General features: G+C 35.2%; 1 protein-coding gene across 8 annotated transcripts in view; it reads right to left on the reverse strand.

The window, feature by feature from the left end:
* Nucleotides 1–23,782, reverse strand: part of Ppfia2 (protein tyrosine phosphatase, receptor type, f polypeptide (PTPRF), interacting protein (liprin), alpha 2) — a 347,260-nt gene that overhangs the window by 50,872 nt on the left and 272,606 nt on the right. For 6 of the 8 annotated variants that reach the window (XM_013019213.1, XM_013019222.1, XM_013019241.1 and 3 more), the window contains 8 exons: nucleotides 22,526–22,588; nucleotides 18,055–18,146; nucleotides 14,545–14,680; nucleotides 12,916–13,136; nucleotides 12,228–12,465; nucleotides 9,927–9,956; nucleotides 7,744–7,874; nucleotides 4,951–5,105 (listed from right to left, as the gene is read on the reverse strand). In XM_013019213.1, the coding sequence (XP_012874667.1) occupies nucleotides 4,951–5,105; nucleotides 7,744–7,874; nucleotides 9,927–9,956; nucleotides 12,228–12,465; nucleotides 12,916–13,136; nucleotides 14,545–14,680; nucleotides 18,055–18,146; nucleotides 22,526–22,588 (1,066 nt within the window). Of the gene's footprint in view, nucleotides 1–4,950; nucleotides 5,106–7,743; nucleotides 7,875–9,926; nucleotides 9,957–12,227; nucleotides 12,466–12,915; nucleotides 13,137–14,544; nucleotides 14,681–18,054; nucleotides 18,147–22,525; nucleotides 22,589–23,782 lie in introns of those variants that run through there. The other 2 variants (XM_013019195.1, XM_013019258.1) reach the window with 2 other exon arrangements.

Raw genomic sequence — 23,782 nt, forward strand, 5'->3', positions numbered from 1 at the left:
ACTTCCATGAATTATTATTCATATCTGCAAGTAATAATATAAATGCTCTCTTCACATAGAAACAAAAGTGAATGATTCACTTTAAGGTTATAAAATTCTCCACTGGTCCACACATTTTTGTTGGGGATTGATTGAAAAGGCTTATTCACTCTATAAATGATGCAATATTTTCAAATGATAGATGTTAGATGAATTAGGCTTTATTACTATTATTCCCAGCAATAAAATAACTAGCAATTTATAATTTGATTTTTTTTCAAGAACTCAACTTTTTCATGAAAAAGAACATTTATTTTAGCAATGCAATCTGTGGAAGTTGTATTTTGAAAGTCAAAATTAGATATTGGTATTTTTCATTTCATGAGTAAACCTCTACAAAAGAAATGAATGAAGAAATTAGAATTACTAAGTCCTCTGAAATTCTTTGTGTAGTTTTGTTTCCAAAGGATTTAATAGATTATTGAGGCTGTATTCTGTTTGAAAAGTACCAAGAAGAATATGGCACAAAGTAGGTAAAACTCATGAATCATGACATTCAGGATAGTTCTCTAAAGTGTGGGCAAACTGCCAGCAAGTGTAGTTGTTATAGACCAATTAACTCATTTTCAGGTGAGGCCTTCCTCCCTTCCCCCAGAATCGATTCTGCTACCCCTGTAACGCCAGGTTCATTTCCCATACTTACCTACCTGAGGATCACCTCAGCCAAGCCAGATTATAAACTCTACAATTTAATCTGTGGTTATTATTCTCAATCTGATGAGAGAGTCTGTCTCATCAGACAGATTACATGATGATGGACATTTCAGGGATATCTGCTATCTACATCATTATTTTATTCTTCAGCCACATTTGTTGAAATATATTTGACATGGAATTGTGCTTATCATAGTAACTCAGTGGGCTTGTACTATTAAATTTCTGTCATATAGCCATAAATGGAATTAAAATTTAATATACAAAACAAAAACTTTTAACATATGTTCCTCCCCTTGTTTATGTGAAAAAAAATTTGCTAAAGCAGCATTTCTATTTTCTTACTTTATAATATATACTTTTATTTTTAGGTACAGGGATTTGAAGACTTCAGAACTTCACTCTTGCCAAGTAGGGTCTCTTTTGCTAAAGCCATGCTCAGAGTGCTCTTTTTGCTTTTCTTGTTTTTATTTTACTAAGATTTCACACTTATTCCAAATCACCAAAACAAACAAAAAGAAACATTTTACTTTGAAAGTCTGATAGCTTGGACCCCTCTTACATTTTGAGATACTGTCTTTGGGATAGCACCAATGTTTCATTTATGATTCCTACTCATACCCATCATTAACAGATGCTAATCAGATTCTTACAGTGCCGAAATGTGTAAGACCAAGGGAGAAGGGAGAAGGGCTAACCAGCAAAAGAGTGAGCTTTGCAATTAGAAAGCCTGAAGATGGAGTGACTCCGATCACCTGCACCATTGGGTGATGATTATTTAACCAGCTATTAATTCCACCTAATTATTTCATTACTCATGTCTTCAGGGATGTTGAGAGCCAGTTTGCTAACTGCCTTCCCTGATCTGAATCTGAGAAGCTTCGTCAAGGGGGAGAGGAGCTTAGTCTGAGAGAACTATGTATTTTATTTAACTTTTTAAAATTAGATTGAAGTGATTGTACAAAGGAGTTACCATTTAACAAAGCAATTTGTGAATATATCTTGATCAATGTCACCCCTTTCAATATTCTCACCCATCTCTCCCCTTCCAACCCCTTCCTTCACTCCTCTTAATTTTCTATATATTGGATTCTTAATGCATTTTCTCCCTCTTTTCCTCTCCATTTGTCCAACTCTTTCCACTTGACTCCACCTCACTCCCTTCAAATACCCCTTTCTTGGTGTTTACTTTGTTGAATTTTGATTTTTCCTTTCTTTCAGTGAATATATTTGCATATACTTATACTACTTATATATGCATTTACATATATTTATATATTTGTATATAATAATATTATTTATATACATAAATACATACCCAATGTGTGGCTATATTTAACCAGACTTAATTTTCTTTTATTTCAAAATTGTTTATTGCCTTCAGATAAAATGGAAAGTCAAGCTATAAGGTATTCTATTCTAACTACTTATGCATGATGAATACTAGGGTCCAGAAACAGTGTTCCCAGTTGTCCTGATGCGGGGACAGATAGTCTAGAAAACAATCTAAGGGGCCAGATCTCTCTCTCTCTCTCTGTCAATATCTATGTAGATATCTATCTCTACTGAACTTTAATTTTGTTTTATTTCCTTCTGCATAAAAATATACTCTCAGTAAACTGAAAGCTTCTTTGTAACAATAAGTATATCTTAGTCATGTTCCTAAAGCTCATTGGTGGCACTTCGTACTTAACAAAGGCTTAGCACAAGTTCATTCATTTGAAATGGGAATAAAGACATTATTTTGAATTATCTGGTATTTTTAAGCCTCGCAATCTGGATATTGATGCCCTCCTGCTAGCAAGTCTTTTCTGGGTGAATTCTTTCTTTTCAAGTAAGAAGACAAAAGTAAAAAATGAGAGTTCCTACAAGAACAGCACAGAGAAGTTGGGAAAATCAATGCTCAGCAGGGTAGAAGGAGTAGGGGTGGAGGCCGAAATACACTCTGTAGGGGAAAGGGAACTAGTTAAAGGGGTTGTGCTGGCATGGGTATGAAGGAAGTTGAGTATTATTGAAATAAGACTGCAACGATGAAAAGTGAAACAAGAAAACCTGTTGGGGGGCTTTATTTTAGGGGGTTCATGGAGATTATATTGATTGGAATGTTGTATAAATATGGGTGGAGATGTAACAATACAATTTCCCGTTGTATAACTAATAGATGGAAAATGAGAGTATGGGGATAGTTCTATTCATTTGTACATTCTATTCACACTAAGCAACCGGCATTTTATTCCAATGTATTTATATGATTTTCATCTTGTAAATAGTTTTCCCAAATGCCAATTCATTTATCTGGTGGTCTTCCTAACATTGTTTTGACATATCTCTGCCATTTCCAATAAACTATCAGTTATTGTATCTTCATCCAATGTTTGTAGCCAAATACTTGGCCATCCTTTTTAAGCAGACTGCTCTCATTTCAGACATATTACTTTGGCCTTCAGAGAGCATTATCATAAAATATGATTTGAGTATATTAGTACGGGCTCAAATTTTCTTGGTAGCTAGCTTTCAGTGTCTTAACCTAATAACTGTGCTAACTAAAGATACATATTTCTAGAGTTTTGTAGTATTTGTGTACATTTCAGATTGTGGTGGATTATAAAGTAATTGACAGGTGACCAAATTAAAAGGATAGCGGTTTGCAGTCACCTCATCTTCCTCATCTTGGATGTTAAGGGTAGGGGAGTAATAAGCTATTATTGGGGAGAGATAGAAGGATCATGCATGTCATTTTAGTTGTTCCTTTGCAGGACAAGAATTGACCCCAGGTTTGTATGCATGTTAGGCAAGTGCTTTACCACTCTACCCTAGCTCAAGCAATGACTGTTTTTTAAATTATATATTTTTATTGTAAAGATACTGTACAGAGGGGTTACGGTTACATAAGTAAGGTAATGAGTACATTTCCTATTGAGCATTGTTACCCCCTCCTTTGTTTTCCCCCTGATTGTTAAAACACTGATTGCCCAGAAGAATGTTTCCATACTAATGGATAGGAAGAAATGAATTGCATTTGTATGCACACATCAGAAAGAGTATTAGCATGGTCTGATGCATCATTGGGCATCACAAGGTTCTAATCCTGGGTTAGAAAAGCTTTAATGGTCTTCCTGTTGCAACCTGGACACACCCTTCAGAACAAAAATCAAGTTGAAATTGATACTTTCTCCAAAGTAATGGTCAAGTCCTGGTACTAATGTCTTTTGCTATGTATATGATTTTCTGGAGCTTGCTTATGCGTGTGTGTGTGTGTGTGTGTGTGTGTGTGTGTGTGTGTGTGTGTGTGTGTCTGTGTGTCTGTGTCTGTGTGTGTCTGTGTATGTGTGTCTGTGTATGTGTGTCTGTGTATGTGTGTGTTTCTTATTGCTCAATTATTATTTCCAATAGAGATATTTTATTTTCAGTTCCTTGAAGAGAATTGGTTTACTTTCTGAATGGTTTCTGAAAAATTCCATCGTTAAACCTTTTATCATTGCTTTTCTCATCAGTAGTTTGTCCTTAGCTAAGGACAAAAGTGTGTACGTTCCCTCTGCTCCTCTATGGAATTAAACACTCTTGCTCAGAGCCTGGTATGGTAATGCACAGTTGCTTTAGGAGACAAAAGCAGGAAGATGAGTTCAAGGCCACCCAGAGTAAAGACACTGAGAAGATACTGTCTCAAAAAAGCAAAACCAGGGACTGGGGTTGTGGTTCAAGTGGTAGAGCACCCACCTAGCAAGTGAGAGATCCTGACTTCAAACCTAGTAAAGATAAAAAAATAAAAATAAGATAAAAGTAAAAGCAAAAGGGCTAGAAATATAGCTCAAGCAGTAGAGAACTTGCCTTGCATAGCCAGGTTCTAGGCTCAAACCCTCAGCACTCAAAAGATAATAGACAAGATGAGATAGCAGTATACTCAATTGTTTTAAAGTTAATATGATTTCTGTGAATTACTAAGACATTATTTACTCATAAACGAGGAGGTCAGTAATCATAGGTGCCTCACAGAGTTGTTGTGGCTTCACAAATATTAGCACTAAGTAATTTCCAACTATTAAGAGAAATGAAAGGATTGGAGGTTTTGTAATGTTCTTTCAGGATAACTTATATTCAGTTACTCAGCTGAGTTGGATTTACAAAGCCGACGGAACATATTGTCAGGTAGGAAAGTGAAGACGTGAAAAGAAGAAAAAAGAAAGGTAGATGAACAGTTACAAGGGACAAAAGCAAGTGCTGATAGTGGGCCACCAAACATACACATTGCATACTTACGGAGCTGCCCTAGACGGGCTTTCTCTTTTTTCCCAAACAAACGTCCTATTGAAGATTTGATTCCTTTCTTTTTGGGGGCTTTGTGAAGGGAGTCTTGGCTGCTATTAGCACTTCCAAGCCCAAGGCTTTCTGGCTCAAGAGAGACAGATAAACTACTGCAAAACACACAAAAAAGGACAATTGTTCATTTTGGTGCACACGGTACAGAAGACTTGCTTCCTTTTTAAATGTACAAAGGAGGAACAAAGAGACTTTGAATGTTATTTTCTCCCTCTTCCCAGCTTCCTCTTAAGATACTGAAATGTAGTTTCCTGAGCATCATGGTTCCTCTGGCCACATTTTCAGTATGAACATGTCTTCTTGTTCCAAAAGGTTTTCTCCCTTTTTATTCTTGGTGTTATCACACCAGACCACATAAATGGATGGTCTTGAGATGGTCTAATAACTAAATAGTAAATGTCATATTATTTAGTATTTGACACATTGTTTATATCTCTTCATCAGACTTTATTGTATTTTTTTCCTAATCTTTTTTTTTTCAGTCATGGTGCTTGAACTCTGGGCCTGAGTGCTGTTCCTGTGCTCTTCAACTCAAGGCTAGAGCTACTGCTTGAACCACAGTGCCATTACCAGTTTTCTGGTGGCTAATTGGATATAAAAGTCTCCCTTACTTTTCTGCCTGGCCTGGTTTTGAACTGTGATCCTCAGGTCTCAGCCTCTTGAATAGCTAGGATTATAGGCATGGGTCCCTCTCTTCTTAATTTTAAGTAGATGGTCATCAGCTAATTGTGAAGTTGAAGTTGCCATCATAACCTATGGCTTTACTGGAGTTTCTCCTAGCCTCCTTTCTTTCTCATACATTTGAAGCTCAATTCTAAAATCATCTTAGTTATACTCTGGAAGAAAACATCATAAGGGTAGTAATCAGTGTATATTATTTCTTAATTATCACTCGCAATATTCTCTTAGATACATGGTAAGATGAAATGATTTCTAAATAGTTGGAGTAGATTCACTTTCTGGTCAAGGTGTTTGGCATTGTATTAATAGGTCTGCAATATATAGTACTATAAGTTTTTGTAGTTTCTAATTTGATGATATAATGTATAATTTTCTACTTGTTCACATTCATTTGAGTTCATAATCTCTAAATTCAAAAGCAATGTCTTGTCATGCTCAAATATAATTAGTTTTCTTGTCATGCGGAAGAAATATATATTGAAATGTATCATTTTCTTCAAGTTAACATTTAATAATAGTCAAAAGAGAAATGTCTGTCAGCTCCAAAAGCTTTATTTTCAAAAGTATGCACCATTAAAACATTATATTTAAGAGACACAATCAGCACATAGCCCAGAGATATGGGAGGAGCCCCATACTGTAATAACCACTCTTGAGACAGCTCCATTGGACTCCTTTTTGGGGGTCTCTCTGTTTGGGAACTCTCATTACTTTCATGGCTTTCCTTTCATTTTCAAATAAACTTGTGCCTACTTTAAAGACTCTACTACCTTTTAATTCTGTGTGTGTGTATGTGTGTGTGTGTGTGTGCGCGCGCACATGCACACACGCCAATATTATGGCTTGAACTTAGGCCCTGGGCACTGTTGCTTAGTTTTTGTCACTCAAGTCTCTTGCTCCACCACCTGAGCCACTACTCCAATTCTGGCTTTTTGGTAGTTAATAGGAGATAAGTCTCACGGACTTTTTTACACAGACTGGCTGAGATCCTCAGATCTGTCTTTTGAGAAGCTCAGATTATTGACGTGAGCCACCAACACACGGCTTAATATTTTCAATGGCTGATGAAATATTACCCTTTGACATGTTTTCCTTTAGTATGTTAAGCAGAATGCTTATTTTTATTTATTTATTTTTTAAATGTATTATTATTCTAATAATTTGGCCTAAGGAGTTATTCTTTCATAAACAGAGTGCACTTACCTGTTTCTTAAATTTATGTGTGTTTCTTAAAAACAAATGAGAAACAGTCATGGACATTTCAAACCTGAATTTCTTTTACACTTACAATTAATATTTTGTCTTTTCCTAAATCCCTCTAGCTTTTTGTTGTTATTCTTAAGTTTTTTCCTCAGCACAATGAAAATACAATAGGGAATATCATCATGTATAATATGTAGTGACAACACTACAAAAGACACAGTTAATTTCTGTAAGGTCTACACAGGGCCACCTCCCTACCTCTTGGCTAAGTTTCTTCCCAGTATCTGTTGCCTAGGTAACTGGCACACCTGGAAGCAGTCACCTTCTCCTCCTGCTAGGTCACATCCTGGGCCACCTCTGGTCACATGCCTCCCATCTAACCTTAGGAGGGTCCCAGAACCTGAGGTCACATCCGCATCCAGTGTGGCCACACCTTTCCCCTACCTAGCTACACCTCTTCCTGTCCCTGGCCTAGATAAGTCCTGGCCCATGGTTGGGTGGCCTCTTCCCCTTCTCTTTTTTCAGCCATTCCTCTCCACCACCCATGGTGGGGGGAGCAGTTCTGCAAATAAACTTCTTTTCCTGTCTGAATAGAGTGTTCTGTTCTCTTCATTGGCTACTTAATGAAACCTACCTATTTAATATACCTTACAATTTCAACGTTCAAAATTTGACATAAGGACGGAAATTTGGTTTGTAACAAGAATTACAAGGGAGCAAGATAATACCTTGATGAAGAATTATGACTCAAATACAACTTTTATATAAATGTCATAGGAATATATATTATGACACTGAGGGATAATGGATATTTGTGAATCCGTATTTAGTGTGCTCAGGTGGTCTTACCTCCTGGCATCATTGTGGTAGGAAGAAGGGAGGGTGTGAGTCATTCGGATGGCTCTGGGTGTAGGGGGAGGAGAAGTTTCACATTTAATTGTTGCTTTGTCCTCCCGGCCATCTTCTTCTACCACTGCAATCTAGAAGGGAAACAGTACATTCAAATAAACTATGATTTTCCACTGATACTGATACCAATGAAAGGCAAGGTAATTTGAGTAATTCTAGTACAAAGACTTAGGGTAAATAAATCTTTCTTATATATGCTTATGCTTTAAAAGAATTTGACTTTCACAGCTATGCAAAACTGTCATATTACAACTAGCAATTCATGAGCCTGCTACACAGAACTATTGTTGAAGAGTGGATCAACATGTTGAAGAGTGGATCAACATACAACAATAATAAAGAATGCAACTCTGCAATCCATTTTAGCATATGAGAACATACTCTTTTTATAAAGGGGTGGTAAACATGTATTTGAGAAATTTTACTAAACAATAAAGCATTATGCAAAGTTAGATTGTCATAACAATCCAACAATTTGGGGGAAAGGGTCTGAGATCTGAACTGGAACTCTGTACCTGTACCTGACACTTTGGCTCATTAGCCTCAGACCCCACAAAGAAATCTGTTAAGTGAAAATTCTTTTTAAAAATATAGGCAAGTTTGAAAAATAAGCTCTTATTTGATAAAATATTTTGAATTATTCCGCCTAATAAATCACGTTACAAGAGTTCATAGAAATTAGTCTTCAGTTTATAAGAATAAAGCTCTCCACATGAAAACACTAAAATAAAAGGAAAGGACATATTTCTGGCAGGTCATTTTATTATTTCACTACCAGACAATAGAAAAGATACTGAAAAATCAAAGGCAGATAGGATGCAAGGAATTCCTTAAAGAGCAGTTTAGTTCAAATCCAGATCAATTCAGGATATCATCAATTTCAGTAGGAACAGAGAAGCAGAACTGTTACAAAAAAAAAAAAAACCTTTCCCAAATCAAATTAACTGTGGAGAAATAATTGACATCTTTCTACTACTTACTTTGAATCTTTCTCATCTGTTAGTATATATCTTGCTAGTATTATCTCCACCTTTGGTCCTCAGCTCCACCCAGACTTGAGGTCCTCCCTGCCCTCCAGTTGGCCATACAGCTGGTCACTCCCTCTCTCTGCCCAGACCCACCTGGGCATGCACCTACTCACTACCGGCCCCCAGACTCTCCTGCCACTTAGATAGGCACCGAAGTCATGTGCTTCCTCTCCTGGGAAATATAGCTCTTCTAATAAACTTCTAATAATCTTTCTCCTGTGCCTGCTTGCCTCTGAGTGTTCCCCTGGGATGGTGGTGAAGGATTACGTATCTAATAAGATGTCATTTTGTGAATCAGGGTTTGGAGTTTATTTTGTTTCCTCTATGTTGAGCAAGGGAAAAATATGTATATGTATTCTTTCTTTATTTCCAGATTTTCTGTACCCTTGGTGCTCTGGTTTCTGGGCTAATTAATTCCTAAGGATAGCAAAGCACTTCTCTTAAAGAAGTCTTTCATATGTAAACCCAGCAGGAGTCCAGCAGGCAGCATTTTTCCTCCTCAGTTGCCTCAGGGCCACCAGAACTAAGACAACTCCCAGGTCTCTATGCCCCAGAGCCAGTTGAAATGATTACTTTTTTAAAATCCTGAACCTGCTTCCTCTGCTTTTCCTTCCCTTTTTCTGAAGGGCTCCTGCCCAGGCTTTTCCTGTCCTTCACTCCTGCCTCCAGACTAGCCTTGGTAATCCAAGATATTTCTTCCCTTGGGAACTGTACCCAGTTAGTATCCTTTCTTGGCAGTTGTCTCCAGGTGGGTTGGACTAACCATCACTGAATAATAATGAAGCTGGTGTATCAAAACAACCAGCCTTGTTCTAGTGTTGATGTTAAAACACCAACCATGTATCCATGGGTTAAGACTTTCGTAGGAAATCCGAACACTTAGTTCTCAGAATCTAACCATCACCCTAGAGAGCATAAATGATTCCATGATTGAGGTATATACTTATATTTTTATACTTAACTCAATTAAACATACATGACTTAATATTTTTCTTGATGTCAATAAGATGCTGAAGAGGTAATCTCATTTTAAAGCTTTCAAGGATAAAAGGCAATATTCAACCAACAATTATATAAATGTTATATCTACAGTACCTTTCTCCGATGTTTCCTTAGGTCACTTGGCTGTGATGGGTTGTAATAAAAAGAAACATAAAACAATTAATCATTATCATTTACCCGTGTTCCAAGTTTAAGCAGTTTTTATAATTTGACTATCTTTTTTTTTTTTTTTTTTGGTCTGGTCGTGGGTCCTGAACTCTGGCTTGGGCGCTGTCCCTCAGCTCTTCAGCTCAAGGCTAGCGTTCTACCACTCAAGCCACAGCTCCACTTCCGGCTTTCTTTTTGCTTATGTGGTGCTGAGGAATCGAACCCAGGGCTTCACGCGTGCAAGGCAAGCGCTCTACCACTGAGCCACCTTCCCAGCCCCTTGACTATCTTTTTTATGCTTCATTGCATTCTTTCCTAAATAAATGTCCCTCAGTCTCTATTAAGCCACTCCTCCTGGTAGTTAGAGAGAGAACCCCAGAAAGCAAGGGTTCACATCCTCACGGTGGAGCTATTCCACATCCTTTGGGTCTGAGACAGGGACCTTGAGGAGTATGAAGCACAGAGTTTAGTGTGAGGCGTTACCAGATCAAATGTAGATCTGTATCCTAACAATAAAGTAGAAATGGGGAAACAAAATCTATTGCACCTACATAGAGAATATAAACTCCCTTTGCTCCGTCTAGGAAGAGCTTCATGCCTGTTTTGGCAATAATTTTATTCTCAGGATCTCAAAGTTCCTCACAATCCAACAACATTCCTCCAAATCACATAGGCCTTACAAAGTTCTGACTTCAGCATAATTTACTTCTGAGGATACTCCTTTTCATATGTGTGCTTGTCTACAGAATTTTTAAAACACCTTTACAACTTTTCATGATTCCAAATGAGCTTGATACCCTTAACAACTTTGTTAATTTTTCTCATGCAACTATAGCAGTTGTTATTGAACTATTCTATTATGCTTTGTATTTTTGTTGTTTGTAGGAAATTTGCTGAACTTTTCCAGTCAGTCATTTAAGCACATACCATTACATGTTGTTTATACTTAAGCATTTGCTTTGCAGTAAGAAGGAAAAGTAAAGGTAAGTATACTGTATTCTCAAGACTAGAAACAAAGTTTGGAAAGTAGTATAATATGAAAACTTAGTATTAAAAAAATTAAGGACACAAGTGGATTTTTCTTGCTTGCTATTGTTTCTAACACATTTATAAGGCACCATGAGATTTTTGTTGATTTGTTAAGTCCCTCCCCCACGGTATAATCCTTGTTTTCACTGTATTTGATGTTGGTATAATTTGGGGAGTGGAAGGGAAAAAACAAATTGTTTAAATAGGGATACAGGTTAACCCATTGCAACAATGAGATGACAAGATGCTATGTTGAAAAACAGACTTTACAATTTGGGTTGGGGAGCAGGGAAGGGGGAATGTAGTTGTGGAGATGGGAGGGAAGGGATGGGAGGAGAAAAACAAAGGAGGAGGCAACAATGCTTGATAAGAAATGTACTCATTATCTTATTCATGTGATTGTAAGCCCTCTGTATAGTATTTTCACAATAAAAACATTAAAAATAAAAAAATATAAAAAAATACCAAAAACAATTAATTTTCTGTCTCTAAAATTCTAAATCTTTTCCTGAATATTTAACATGAATTATAACAAAACATATATTTTTCCTTGCAATATTAATTATAGGTAAAAGAAATATATCTAAACATCATTATGAAAATGAGTTCAGTGACAGAACATTTTTAAGTAGCAAGCACTTCTTGGATTTCCATTTTATGTTTTCCAAATCTAGGTATTAAAATTTTAAGCATTTATTTTTCTTTAAGGAAATGTCTTAAACATTTTTGGTGCTCTAACTATAGTGTATTAATACTCATCTATTGCTGTTTATTCATTTATGACTGCCCAAGAAAATGTGTGAACATTGTGTGACTTTTTTATATGTACAAAAATAATATCAAAAGAGTGTAAATATATTATTACATTACCATGGTACGTACTATATATCAAAACAATTCTACTCCAGATACATTTGATCCATATGACCTCAGTCAATTGCACTTAAGGTATTCAGTCATGGAGAAATCTATTGTTGTATGAAGAACCTGGCCTGTCCACTGACATAGAATGTAATCTTGAGAAAGTTACATATATATGAGCAATGGTTTCCTCATCTCACAATGGGATGGATCATGGGAACTACCATACATGGCTGTTGTGGGTTAAAAATAAAACGAAAAAATAATAGTCTAATCCATAAACTAGAGCAAGCAGTAAGTGCATGCGAAGACTTCACTTATATGAACAGGAGCACAGTTCCGGACTCATCAGCATACCAGTGTCATGACTCCCATCCGATCCATTTCCCTGGCAGGACTCCTTGGCGTGAGCTTTGGCGTTGAATGTCCGCTAGGGGGAGATGAGCTGGCCAGTGATGAAGCTGTCACAGAGGCAGTGATGGAGGTACCTGGGTGGACCCTTGCTAAATTCAGGCCTTCGAGGCTCACACTTGCCACTCTATTCTCAATTTCTTCAGCACGCAGTTCTGTAGATTCCTTTTCTTCCTGAATCAGCCTGAAAGATGCAAGTTCATTGACTGTGATTAGACTGCTATAAAGGCTATTGGAGTTGGCATAACAAATCAATTAAAAGTATTTTGTATGATATATCCAATAAAACACTTTCCAACTTTCTATAAAAAATGTTTTTTGCAGGTGAGTTTGTAGCATATTCCAGGTATAACTTTATCTTATTCTTTTATGAGAATACATTAAATGTCATTAACCTGTATATTTTTACTGTGTGTACCTTCTAAGAGTTATCTTAATCTTACACAAGTGATAGACAGGTAACCTGGGGGCCTTGTTTAAATGCACATTGTGATTCAGTGTGTAGAGGGCGAGGTCTCAGCTTCTCCGGGTTTAATGTGCTCTCAGGATATCTTCATGCTTCTAATCTGAGGATCACATTTTTAGTATCAAAGTCTCTCATTTCTTGAAACTATCAGTAGAAATTAAACATCACCTTATTTCTTTGTTAATAGCATCCAACTGTTCCTGGAGCATCATTGCCAGAGTTTGGGCATCAGAATGACCACTTGGAGAAAGCAGGTCCATTGAGCTAAAAATTGTGTCTCTATCATCATCATCAATATCAGACATTTCGGTGTCACTTTCAAAATGGTGACTGCTGAGTACTCCAATTTGTTGAGTTCTGTTCCATTCATGATCCCCAAGTGATTTTACCTAAACGATAAATGACCAAAATACAGTATTTATCAGACTGTTCATTTTTAAAGAACTAACCTGAAAAATAGCAACAACAAAACATGTAGGTTTAATGTATAGCTTGTCTCACAAAAGCAGAACTAATTACTAACATTTTAATTTACTAGTCCAATGAAGTATTTCCTTAACATTTTTAGTAATGAAAGGTATTGCCAGTACAACTAGCTATAATTTATTAGGAATAAAGATGATAACTTACACTTGATTTGTAGCTCAGTCATATGTATAATTTAAAGCATTTACATTTGTAATGCTGTCCTTTGATCAAAATATAACGATCTCTACTTATTTCTACTTTGTATTTGGACTTCTTACCCTAATTAATCTCTTAAAAGCTATAAATATTATGTTAAGCAAATTATAAATAAGAACTCTCTCCTCAAACACACATAGGTTTGTATTACATATTATTAAAAATGGCAACATAATTTAATTTCTTCTCTACTTTTTTGAACACTTGATCACATTATTAACATTTTAATCCCAAATGGCTGCAATTTACATCACTATCTTCTAAGTAGCATTTCTTCTTTGAAAAAGGTTTTGAATAAACAATGGATCGATGTTTAAAAAATTGTGATTCAAAGAAATAAGAATGTTAAACATATGGGAAAGCCCTACAGAAGTCTGTTAAAAAAACAGTTTTCATTGCTGTCATCATAGAAAAAAAAACTTAATGTTTCTAAGCATAAAATTTTTTTTATCTGACATAAATAAATATTTTATTTCTCACAGTATCGACATGATTAAGGAACTGAACTCTTAGCATTTATGTTACCATAGATTATGGGTACCAGAAAATACTCATTGATTTGTCATATAATGAGTAAAAAACTGAGATTTTAATTTATTCTTCATTTGTTCATTTTTAGTTCATGCACTCAAGCGTATATTGTATGTCTGTTTTTTCAAAAATGTTTTTAGAGACTTTAAAATAATAATCAGTTTGAATTAATAGTATAAGTACTATTGCTTAAAAACCCAGACAAACTAAAAATCTACATGTTTGGCAATTTAGTTCAAAACATGGTATTCAAAGCCACACAAATAACGGTTCAGCATTTGACTTTGTCAGCTTTCTAGTTGGGGAATGTTGAACTTAATTTTTCTCTGCATAAAACTTTTTAGACCGGAAATAAGTATGCAAAACTGGTACTGATTCATACCATAAAGATAAGTACTTTGGAGGTGCAAAGCTTTGGGAACAAGGTAGTCTTTAAGTTAGCTGTCGATTTAAATATATGTCACATTCCCTACTTGCCACTAACAAAAATGTTAGCATTTTGAACTCTCCTCAGATGAAAATTCTATTCAAAAAGAGAATCACAGATTTAACATGAAAGCTCGCAGAGATGCAGTGGTTCACCTTTGGCTCATCTCTGCGCACACCCATGCGTCCTCGCCGTGGTCTTCTAATCACTTTTGTTGTTCTGTAATCGGATTGGCTGTCCACTAGGGATCCAACTGAATACCGCAACTCAGTTGAAGTGTCCAGGTGAGTTCTGATGAAAAGGGAAAATGTGAAAGATATCCAGTCTCAAAAATTACACTCATCAGCCTAATTGGCAACGAAGCACAAAGGCTTAAGAAAGAAAATGGATGAATTGTCATGTTCTTTGAGGCCTCCAGGGAGAGACAGACTTTCCAATCTCAGACTCATTCCTAAAGATCCAATGTGCTTTCTTCCTTTTGAACACATGAATAATCTTTCTGTTTATTACTATTTTCAAATGTGATACTATGATTAAATATGTTGGGTGGATAAGCAAGGTTGGCTGGCTTAAATGTTGGCAATTTTATTTTGTGTTCTTTAGTAGCTATCTCAGTGCATTCCACTTAGTAGATATCACATTTGTCTCATTTATCATCATTATCCTAATTAAAAACATGTACAAACTATTTGGGTCTCAGACTTTTCCAACTTAAAAATGTTTTGAGAAATTCATCTACACGTTCTCTGTTTTACAGGGTTCTATTTCTTTATTTACAGAGAAAACTGAACATTTAACATGATCAATAATCTTATTTTTTAAAACTATTTTCTGGCTGCTGAAACTACAAAATAATAGAGAAAAATCTTTTAGTAAACACATTTGATTCTGCAATTTGCTTAGAGATGAAATGGCTGGAAGATTCCAACCGGAAAATATCAGTGCCCCAGTTTTCGATAAACATGCTAATATAACGCACTGTAATCAAAGTGCCGAATAGGTTTCTCCAGGAACATTATTTGTAGATAGATTTACAGCAACTTCAGTTTATGGCTATAATAATGATTATGATAATAACTATGATTTCATGCTGTCCTATAAAATACCAGATCTATTATCAGTAGGAAGTATACTTAATGTGTTTTCTATTGAACTTGAGCTTCCCACATATTTTCTGTACTTCCTCTGTAAAGTTTCCTTTGTGAACAATGATAAGCAAGATTTTACAAATTTAGTTGAAATTTAGATTTTTTGCAATAGTGAGAGACACTGCTTTATTTAAACCATGTTTGAAAAATGGGATGGAAGAGGTAGTGAGAAGAGAATATCACAGAGAAAGGGAACTTGCTCAAAGTTCCTGGCCTCCTCTATGGAATTTCCATAGTGAAATACCTTTGGACTATTAATGTATGTTAATTAACCATAAAAATAAATTTAGAAAATAAAGAAAGGATGTGTTTTGCAGCAGAACACCTTGAACCTGGAAATGCTGGGACAAGTGAATAACATGAGCAAGGCCATACTCTTCCCCAAACTGTGCTGGGTAATTTGTGTACTCAAGTGAATCCCTAAGGATCCTTAGGAATGGTAAAGGTTTTAGATGACATTTGATGGGTGTCTGACTTCAGGCAAATTACTTTTCCATTTCAATGTTCGATTGCTCTGTGTGTCTTTTGATACAATCATGTTGATAAGACCTGGGTTTTCAGAGGGCTCTGTGTAGGAAAAAAAAATCTAATCTAGATAAGAAAGGAGGGTAGATTCCCATGGATGCTAACTCCAGGGAAAAGTACAATTGGAAAAGTTGTGGGTCCTCCTATTTTCAGTCTAAGGTTCTCTCTGATGTCACCTGTTCTGTCCCCAAACAATTGTTTTGCATGGGTTTATTGACTTTCATTATAAATAGGTGTCATATTGTTAACTTGCATTGGTTAGTTACTGCAATGACAGGCTTTTAGACATTACACCACTCTGTAATTTTGAGACCCAAGGTAATAAAAACACAGGGACTAACAATGTGATCTATTAGAATGTAATTTTCTTAATTAGATGATGCTTGTCCTATGTATTTATGTGTGTGATATTTTATCTGCTCTCTTCATCCTTCTTATTTTTTCTTCTTCTTGTCTCATCATTATCATTGTCACTAATAATGCATGAGCACAATCATTGAATTACTTTTCTAAATTGGTATATATAAATCAGAAATTGAAAAATTTGAAAAACAAGCAAGAACTTCTAAATTGTGGGCTTATATATTTAAAATTCCTTTTGGTATCATTTTGTCTATAAAACTATGTCTCATACTAACCGAAGAAAGAAATAGTCAAATATTGAATCTTATTTTCATTTACAATTTGAAAATAGTATAAGATCATTTTTATTAACTTGGCTTTTTATGGGTCATGTCAAGCACGGCTTACTAAGTACTCATTCATTCAAAAATATTTATATGAAACATACTACATGAAAGCATTTTCAGTGCTAAGATTACAACTGTCACCCAAACAGATGCACATTTATGCCTTCGGGGTGCTAACACTCCTAAGATCAGCACAGCACCAAGAAAATCAACTTCTAGAGTCTGTGATTGTCAAAAATTTTGAACAGCTGGTACTATTCTACATTCTCTGGTAAGCAAATAATTAAATGTACATATCCGTCTAGAGTTTTTATCAATCTTAAATAAAACATCTGAAGCACAAAAGAAAATTAATGTGAGTTATTAACACCTATATATTTATCCACTAAGCCATCATCTCATCACTTTATTTATGATGGAGTAATGAGTCACATTGAATAGGCAGGACTAATTTTGATTTTGTGTTCTCTCTCTATATATATATATACATACACGTATGCATATATGTACACATATGCATATACTTTCTCTTTCCATCTTAATCCACAATTACTTTAACGAAACATGGAAATGCAAAATGACCATTATCAATGGAATTTGATCAGTCATATTAAACATTGAGCATACTTTTTTATTGTGCACATATTATAGAAAGGACTGATGCCTTGTCTTGGAACAAAATATAATCTCATGTGCAGTACAATTTCTTCATTTAAGAATATATTTTTAATTTCCTCTGAAAATTAACTAACAGTTTAACAAAATGAATATCAAAAAGCTGAAACATGTTTTCAAAGGGGTGGTCAAAGGGGAAGGAAGCACGCAAATCGAGAAAGGAAGGGTGGGTGGATACAGTCCTTATACTCAATGTATATATGTGAAAAAGGAGCCACGTAATTTGAGGTGGTTGTGTGGGTTTGGGAAAGATAGGAGAAAATGATGGAAGCGGTGACATTAATCAGGATACATTGAATTTATAAATGATTTGTTGAATTGAACTCCCTTTGTACAACTATGTAAAGATGTAAAATAAAAATTTAAGCGAATCATGTAAAATATATTTATCTCTATATAATTAAATGCAGAATACAAATGTACTGATTTACATTTTCACTGAATATCTTGAGAAAGGACTTTTAAATTAGAAAATTCTTTTGGAATGCAGAAACTAATTCAGTAAGGAGTCAAAATATGGCAATGAATATTGAGCAAAAGGAGGTACTCATTTTAGTTGAGAAGACATAAAACCATATTGAAATTCATCTTGACGTTTAGTGAATTATAGTTTTTAATTTAATGTTACCTGGATATTGTAGGTTCAATTAAAGAGCCAGTTCTCACTTTTAATTGGTCAAGTTCAGATCTCAGTTTTTCAATTTCTTCTGCTAATCTTTCCTAAAAATAAAAATGTTACTCAGATGGCAGTCAAAAGCTTATAATACCAATATTCAATTATGATAAACAAATGGCTTTTTGAAAAAAATAAGCCCAATATATTTTTTATAAAAATTTATTTGTTGTGATAGCATAATATGCCTGAATTTTCTCGTAGGAATAATTATACAAACAACAGATGTTTATCAGAGTGTATCTATATTCCCTGATGTTCACTAATTTTAATATTTGTAAAGTATGGGAAACAAACACTAAAATCAAGATTAGCTATAGAGATAACATTTGAGATACAGAGTCCAAATCACACCAAGTTTTTACAATAAAGAAAACATTATATTTGTTCAGTAATTAAAGAGCTACCATTACTCCCTGAGAGGAAAGGAAAAAAAATGAATTAAAAGTATGTGTAAGGAGCTGGGAATGTGGCTTAGTGCTAGAGTGCTTGCCTAGCATGCATGAAACCCTGGGTTCAATTCCTCAGTACTACAAACACAGAAAAAGCTGAAAGTGGTGCTGTGGCTCAAGTGGTAGAACACTAGCCTTAAGCACAGAGAGGTTCAAGGACGATGCCCAGGCTTCCTGAGTTCAAGCTCCAGGACCAGAAAAAAAAAAGTTCATGTAAAAAAGCATCACATGAAAAAGGAAAATGATAGTGTGATTTTTGACTTGTTATCCATACAGTTTTTTGCACTTCAGATAATTTTTTAGGTTGTTATTACACGTCATTATGTAAACTTGTAAAGAAAGAGTTGTCTTTTAGTAAATAAACAGCAACAAAAGACTCTTTTATGTTTGTATAAATGTATCATCAAGATTTTATGTGTTGCTTTTCTCTGTTTAGTGACCAGCACTTGGAGTTTTATTTGATTTATATTTCTTTTTTTTTTCATCACACATTATGTTTGTCTGACCTATGTAATATTTCACCTATTTTTTTCATTCTCACAACCACCATCCTACTCTTAATTTCTTAACTTTTAACTCTGTGTTTTTTGCCAACTTCTTTTTTTTTTTTTGGGGTCCGGTTGTGGGCCTGAACTCTGGGCCTGGGTGCTGTCCCTCAGCTCTTCAGCTCAAGGCTAGCGCTCTACCACTTGAGCCACAGTGCCACTTCTGGCTTTTTTCTTTTTGCTTACGTGGTGCTGAGGAATTGAACCCAGGGCCTCATGCATGCAAGGCAAGCGCTCTAGCACTGAGCTACCTTCCCAGCCCCTTTTGCCAACTTCTTGTTGGCAAACAGACTGCTGCAAGTTGTTTAAAACATAAGTACTTGATTAAAAATAGTCAAGAGTTTCTTGTTGAATTGGATAATCAGATCATTATTTTCAGAAGGATGCAATGAGCACCTCATCAATACCAGACACCTAAGATTCAGTAGAAGGTGGACAAACTTCCTGCTGTTGCTTAATTTACAATCTCTTGGGAAAGACAATGAACAAATAGGAAGCATTAGGAGTGGAGAAACTGTCAGGAAGTAAAGAGTGGAATCAGGGAAAGGTTCTGCAATGGCTAAGTGATCTTTGAGCAAAGACCTAAAAATGAGAGGGAATAAAACATGAGAACTTCTTGGGAAATGTATTGTAGACAGAAGGAAGAGCAAATATTAATGCCTCTTAGTGGAGGTATATTTGGTGATGTAGATGACTGTGGGTAGGAAAGAGATGAGGATGGGGTAGGTTTAGAAGAGTAACCACTGAGAGACCAGGAAAGGAAAGTTCTGAAAAACCTTTTATTAAACACTTCGGATTTTTACAGTGGGTGACATATGGAGTCACGAGGAAGGGGTGTAAGTGTTGGGGAGAGTCAAGAAGTAATATGATCATTCTGATTGTTCAGGAACGGGGATCAGAAGGCAGAAAAGGAAGGAAATTATTGGGACCTTTCTAAAATATACCTTAAAAAAAGTTCAAACCTTGACTTTCTTGATAAGATGATCTTATGGAGAACATAGAAAGACTGTTACTTTTGACAGAACAATGAAGAGAACTTGTCTATTAGATTGAACAGGGAATGGAAGTCAAACAGTGATTAAGAATAACTCTAGTTTTCTAATATGAATGACCAAAAGAAAGAAGTTGTAGGTGTCCACTGATAGTTGTAGACCACCGATGGTGGTGATGGTATTCAGTGTATTGAGTAGGGAGAGGTTGGGGAGAAAAAGTGGGAGAGAATTGTCCCACTATATTTCAAATATAGCTACAAATATTTGAGATGTGTGGGTATGCAAGAGAAAATATTGAATTGGCAGAAGAGTATATGAGCTTTATCAGGGGAGAAGAACCAGTATGTAAACTAAATTAGAAGTGTTCATTGTATACGTGGTGTTCAAAGTTATGAGCTCAGAAGAGCTCACCAAAAACTGACATAAAGAAGAGATCCCAAAATTTCAAATTATATTTTTTAAAAAAGATGATAAAGGAAAATATTCAGCAAAGAGGCTGAACATATGGAGAATTTTACAGACTATAGACTGATTATACGAAGTTGAGTGGAAATTTGAGTGATTATATATATGGTCAAATTATAGATGTATTTGGCTATATGAAATGATTGTTTCAAAAGGAAAAAATGACCTGAAATTACCTTCTCTGAAGACTGACATAAACAAGGACACGAAGAATGGAATGATTAGAAACGTTGGTTGCTTAGGCAGATTGTGGAAGCTATAAGGCTTGGGTAGGTGGTGGGGGAATGGGTTCTGGGGATATTGCCAGGATCACACAAAGCCCGGAATAACATAACATTGCATAACAAGATCAAGTCCAAAATTCACAATCTGGTCAAACTTACTTCTGTAAACACATGCCAATCACAGCAAACTTCTGATGTTTCATCTAGCCAGCCATTTTAGTTTCTTTGTACTGGAGCAGAGGCTCCATCCTCTACCTGGAATAGGCTAATCTTTACTTATTTAAGATCATGTAGCTTTATGAGATTCCTAAAGTGTTGCCTGCTCTCTGCAGCCTTTCTTAACTATTTCAGAAAAAATAAAATGTTATCTTTTAGGCCCCTACCATATTACAGTACACTAATAGACTTGTCTATCTGCAAATCCTGTAGAAATAAATGATTGCTTATTTCTATATGAGTATTACAATGTGTGGCATCCTGTGTAATTATTCTGTCTTTCCTTTATTCTCTCTTTGTTTGTCAGTTGTGAGGCTTGAACTCTGGGCCTAGGTGTTGTCCCTTAGATCTTCAGCTCAAGGCGATCACTCCCCCTTGAGCCACAATGCTACTTCTGCTTTTCTGGTAGTTAATTGAAGATAAGAGTCTCATGGATTTTCCTGACTGGGCTGGCTTTGAACTGCAATCCTCAGATCTCAACTTCCTGAGTAGCTAGGATTACAGGTGTGAGCCACTGGTGCCTGCATCTTATCTTCTTTTCTATACCCCTGACCACTCATTATTCTCTCTTTACCCAATCTCTCCTCTAGTTCCATACTTTTGCCAAATATTTTCTCCTTCACTTTCTTTTTATTCCTCATTTTCTTACTCTTCCACTTCTTTCTCTCTTCCACTTCTCTTTCTCTTTTCCCATTACTTTATAGTTTTGCTATTTTTCATAACTTTTGTAAAGACACAATTATAGATCACTTCTAAGTTAGTATGTATAATAAAGTTTTAAATGAAATAAAGTGAATGACGGGCTATAAAGTGTTACAGATTTTAAGATTTTTAAGTCTAGTCCTTATCTGCCTCCTATGCCAAATTATAGATATTATTGAGCTATTACATATTACTACTAATGCCTATGAGTGTGTGGAGAGCACTGAGCTTGCCGAATGCTTTAATTAAGCTCCCCTATCTCCTCAGAGCTTTTACAGAAGTAATACAGTGTGATCTTTCCTACTGTGGGCTTAGTCTCTGCTAACCTGTTGTGGCACTTGGCATATGCCATTCTGCATCATTGGTTTGTGAAAGTATGCTTTTTTCTGGTCAATTAGATTTCCATTTACGTTAGAACTAGAACCATGTTGCAAATACTAGACAGTACTTATTTATAGCAAGTACTTATTTCTACAGAAATAATATCTCAAGCTAGGCAATATTTATTACATACATTTTTATTTAATTGATATGATGCCCAAACCAAGGTATAACACAATTTACTTTCCAAAGTCAAAATAATACTTATTTAAATGGAAAAATAGTGATGATAAGGTAACATGATGGTACTTCCACATTACTGATGTTAAAATAGTAAAAAAAAATCTGATTCATCTATCTATGTACATATTTCCATAGGCATAATATGCAAGTTGAACTTTTGTTTTTTCAATACAACATCCTAAAAGGATCTCTTGTCAAGGTTATTCTACAAAACATTTATCAGCATGACTTGGAAAAATAGGCCCCCACAAAAGTGTCCATAATACCTTGTCATGTAAAGATTCTTCAAGATTCTTTCTGAAAGTTTCTGATTCTTGAATTAAAACATTCTATAGAAAAGAAGGAAAGAGAAGTAAGGTATAATTTAAAGAACATACTTACGTGTATAGATTAATATGCACAAATCTTTTTGGTTTATCTGTTGCCTTCCTTATTGTACCTATTTCCTGTTTGTTTGTTTGTTTTTTAATGGAAACCAGCTGCTGGAATCTTTAAACATGTTATATAAAGAATGTTATTTCACAATCCTTACATGGATAAATGGAATAAATATGTTCCAAGCTATTTCTGCTTGTCTCTTCTCAGATTAGGTTTTTAATTACACATAACTAGGTTATTCTTTCGATATGAAATAGCAACAAGGGAAATAACTCACTGTGGTTATCTAAAGAAATAAAAACTATGATTTCATTATATATCTTTTCAAACAGAATTAATAAATCATTAGGAAAATGAAATCTTAGTGATTTAAAAAACTCTTAGAAAGTTATGAAGACAGTTGAAATCATTATCACATAAAATCAAAGAACATTTGTCACAAAGTATTACTGTTTTTGACAGCTTTGCATTCTTCTTATTGTATAACAAAGTGGGATTTAAAAGATCCATTATTTTCAAATGTATGGAATAAAATTAAAACAAGCATGTAATAATTTCATAAGGGACATGTATTTACAGATGAATGAGAAGAAGTATTTCTTACAACATCCTCATGGGTCCATTAGTCAAACTTATTTAACATTCCATCGAAATACTTTTCCTTCATTTGGTGTGAATATTATATGCTAGGAGACATACTGGTGAGAATTCAGTGTAAATTTCCAAAATGATTTTGTCCACCTGGGTTTTAACATCTTTTGTTTATGTTCTGAAGTTGGCAACCAGCTCACTTACATTTTGCCTGTCTGGTTGCTGTCAACTATTGAGACATGTAATTGTGAATCAACTTGAAGCTCATACACATCTTCTGAACGAATGCAGCTAGAATCCTAAGCCTTCCATTAGACTGGAACTAGTTTGATCCTTGAATCTCACTCATTCTCTGATTTTTAGACTGTTGTTCATTACTGGTTATTTGAAACCTATGAATAGTTCCTCCCAATTTAATTCTTGCCTTCTAAATGTTTCAACATAGGAGAGAAGTTAAATATTTTTATCAACAAAACAATAAGTTTCAGTACTTTGTCTCCCAAGACAATGTCAACATGACAGAATTTTGTATCATGCAGTCATGCCTCGGTTTG

The sequence above is a fragment of the Dipodomys ordii genome, unplaced genomic scaffold, assembly GCF_000151885.1.
Source record: "Dipodomys ordii isolate 6190 unplaced genomic scaffold, Dord_2.0 Scaffold3, whole genome shotgun sequence".
NCBI lineage: Eukaryota > Metazoa > Chordata > Mammalia > Rodentia > Heteromyidae > Dipodomys > Dipodomys ordii.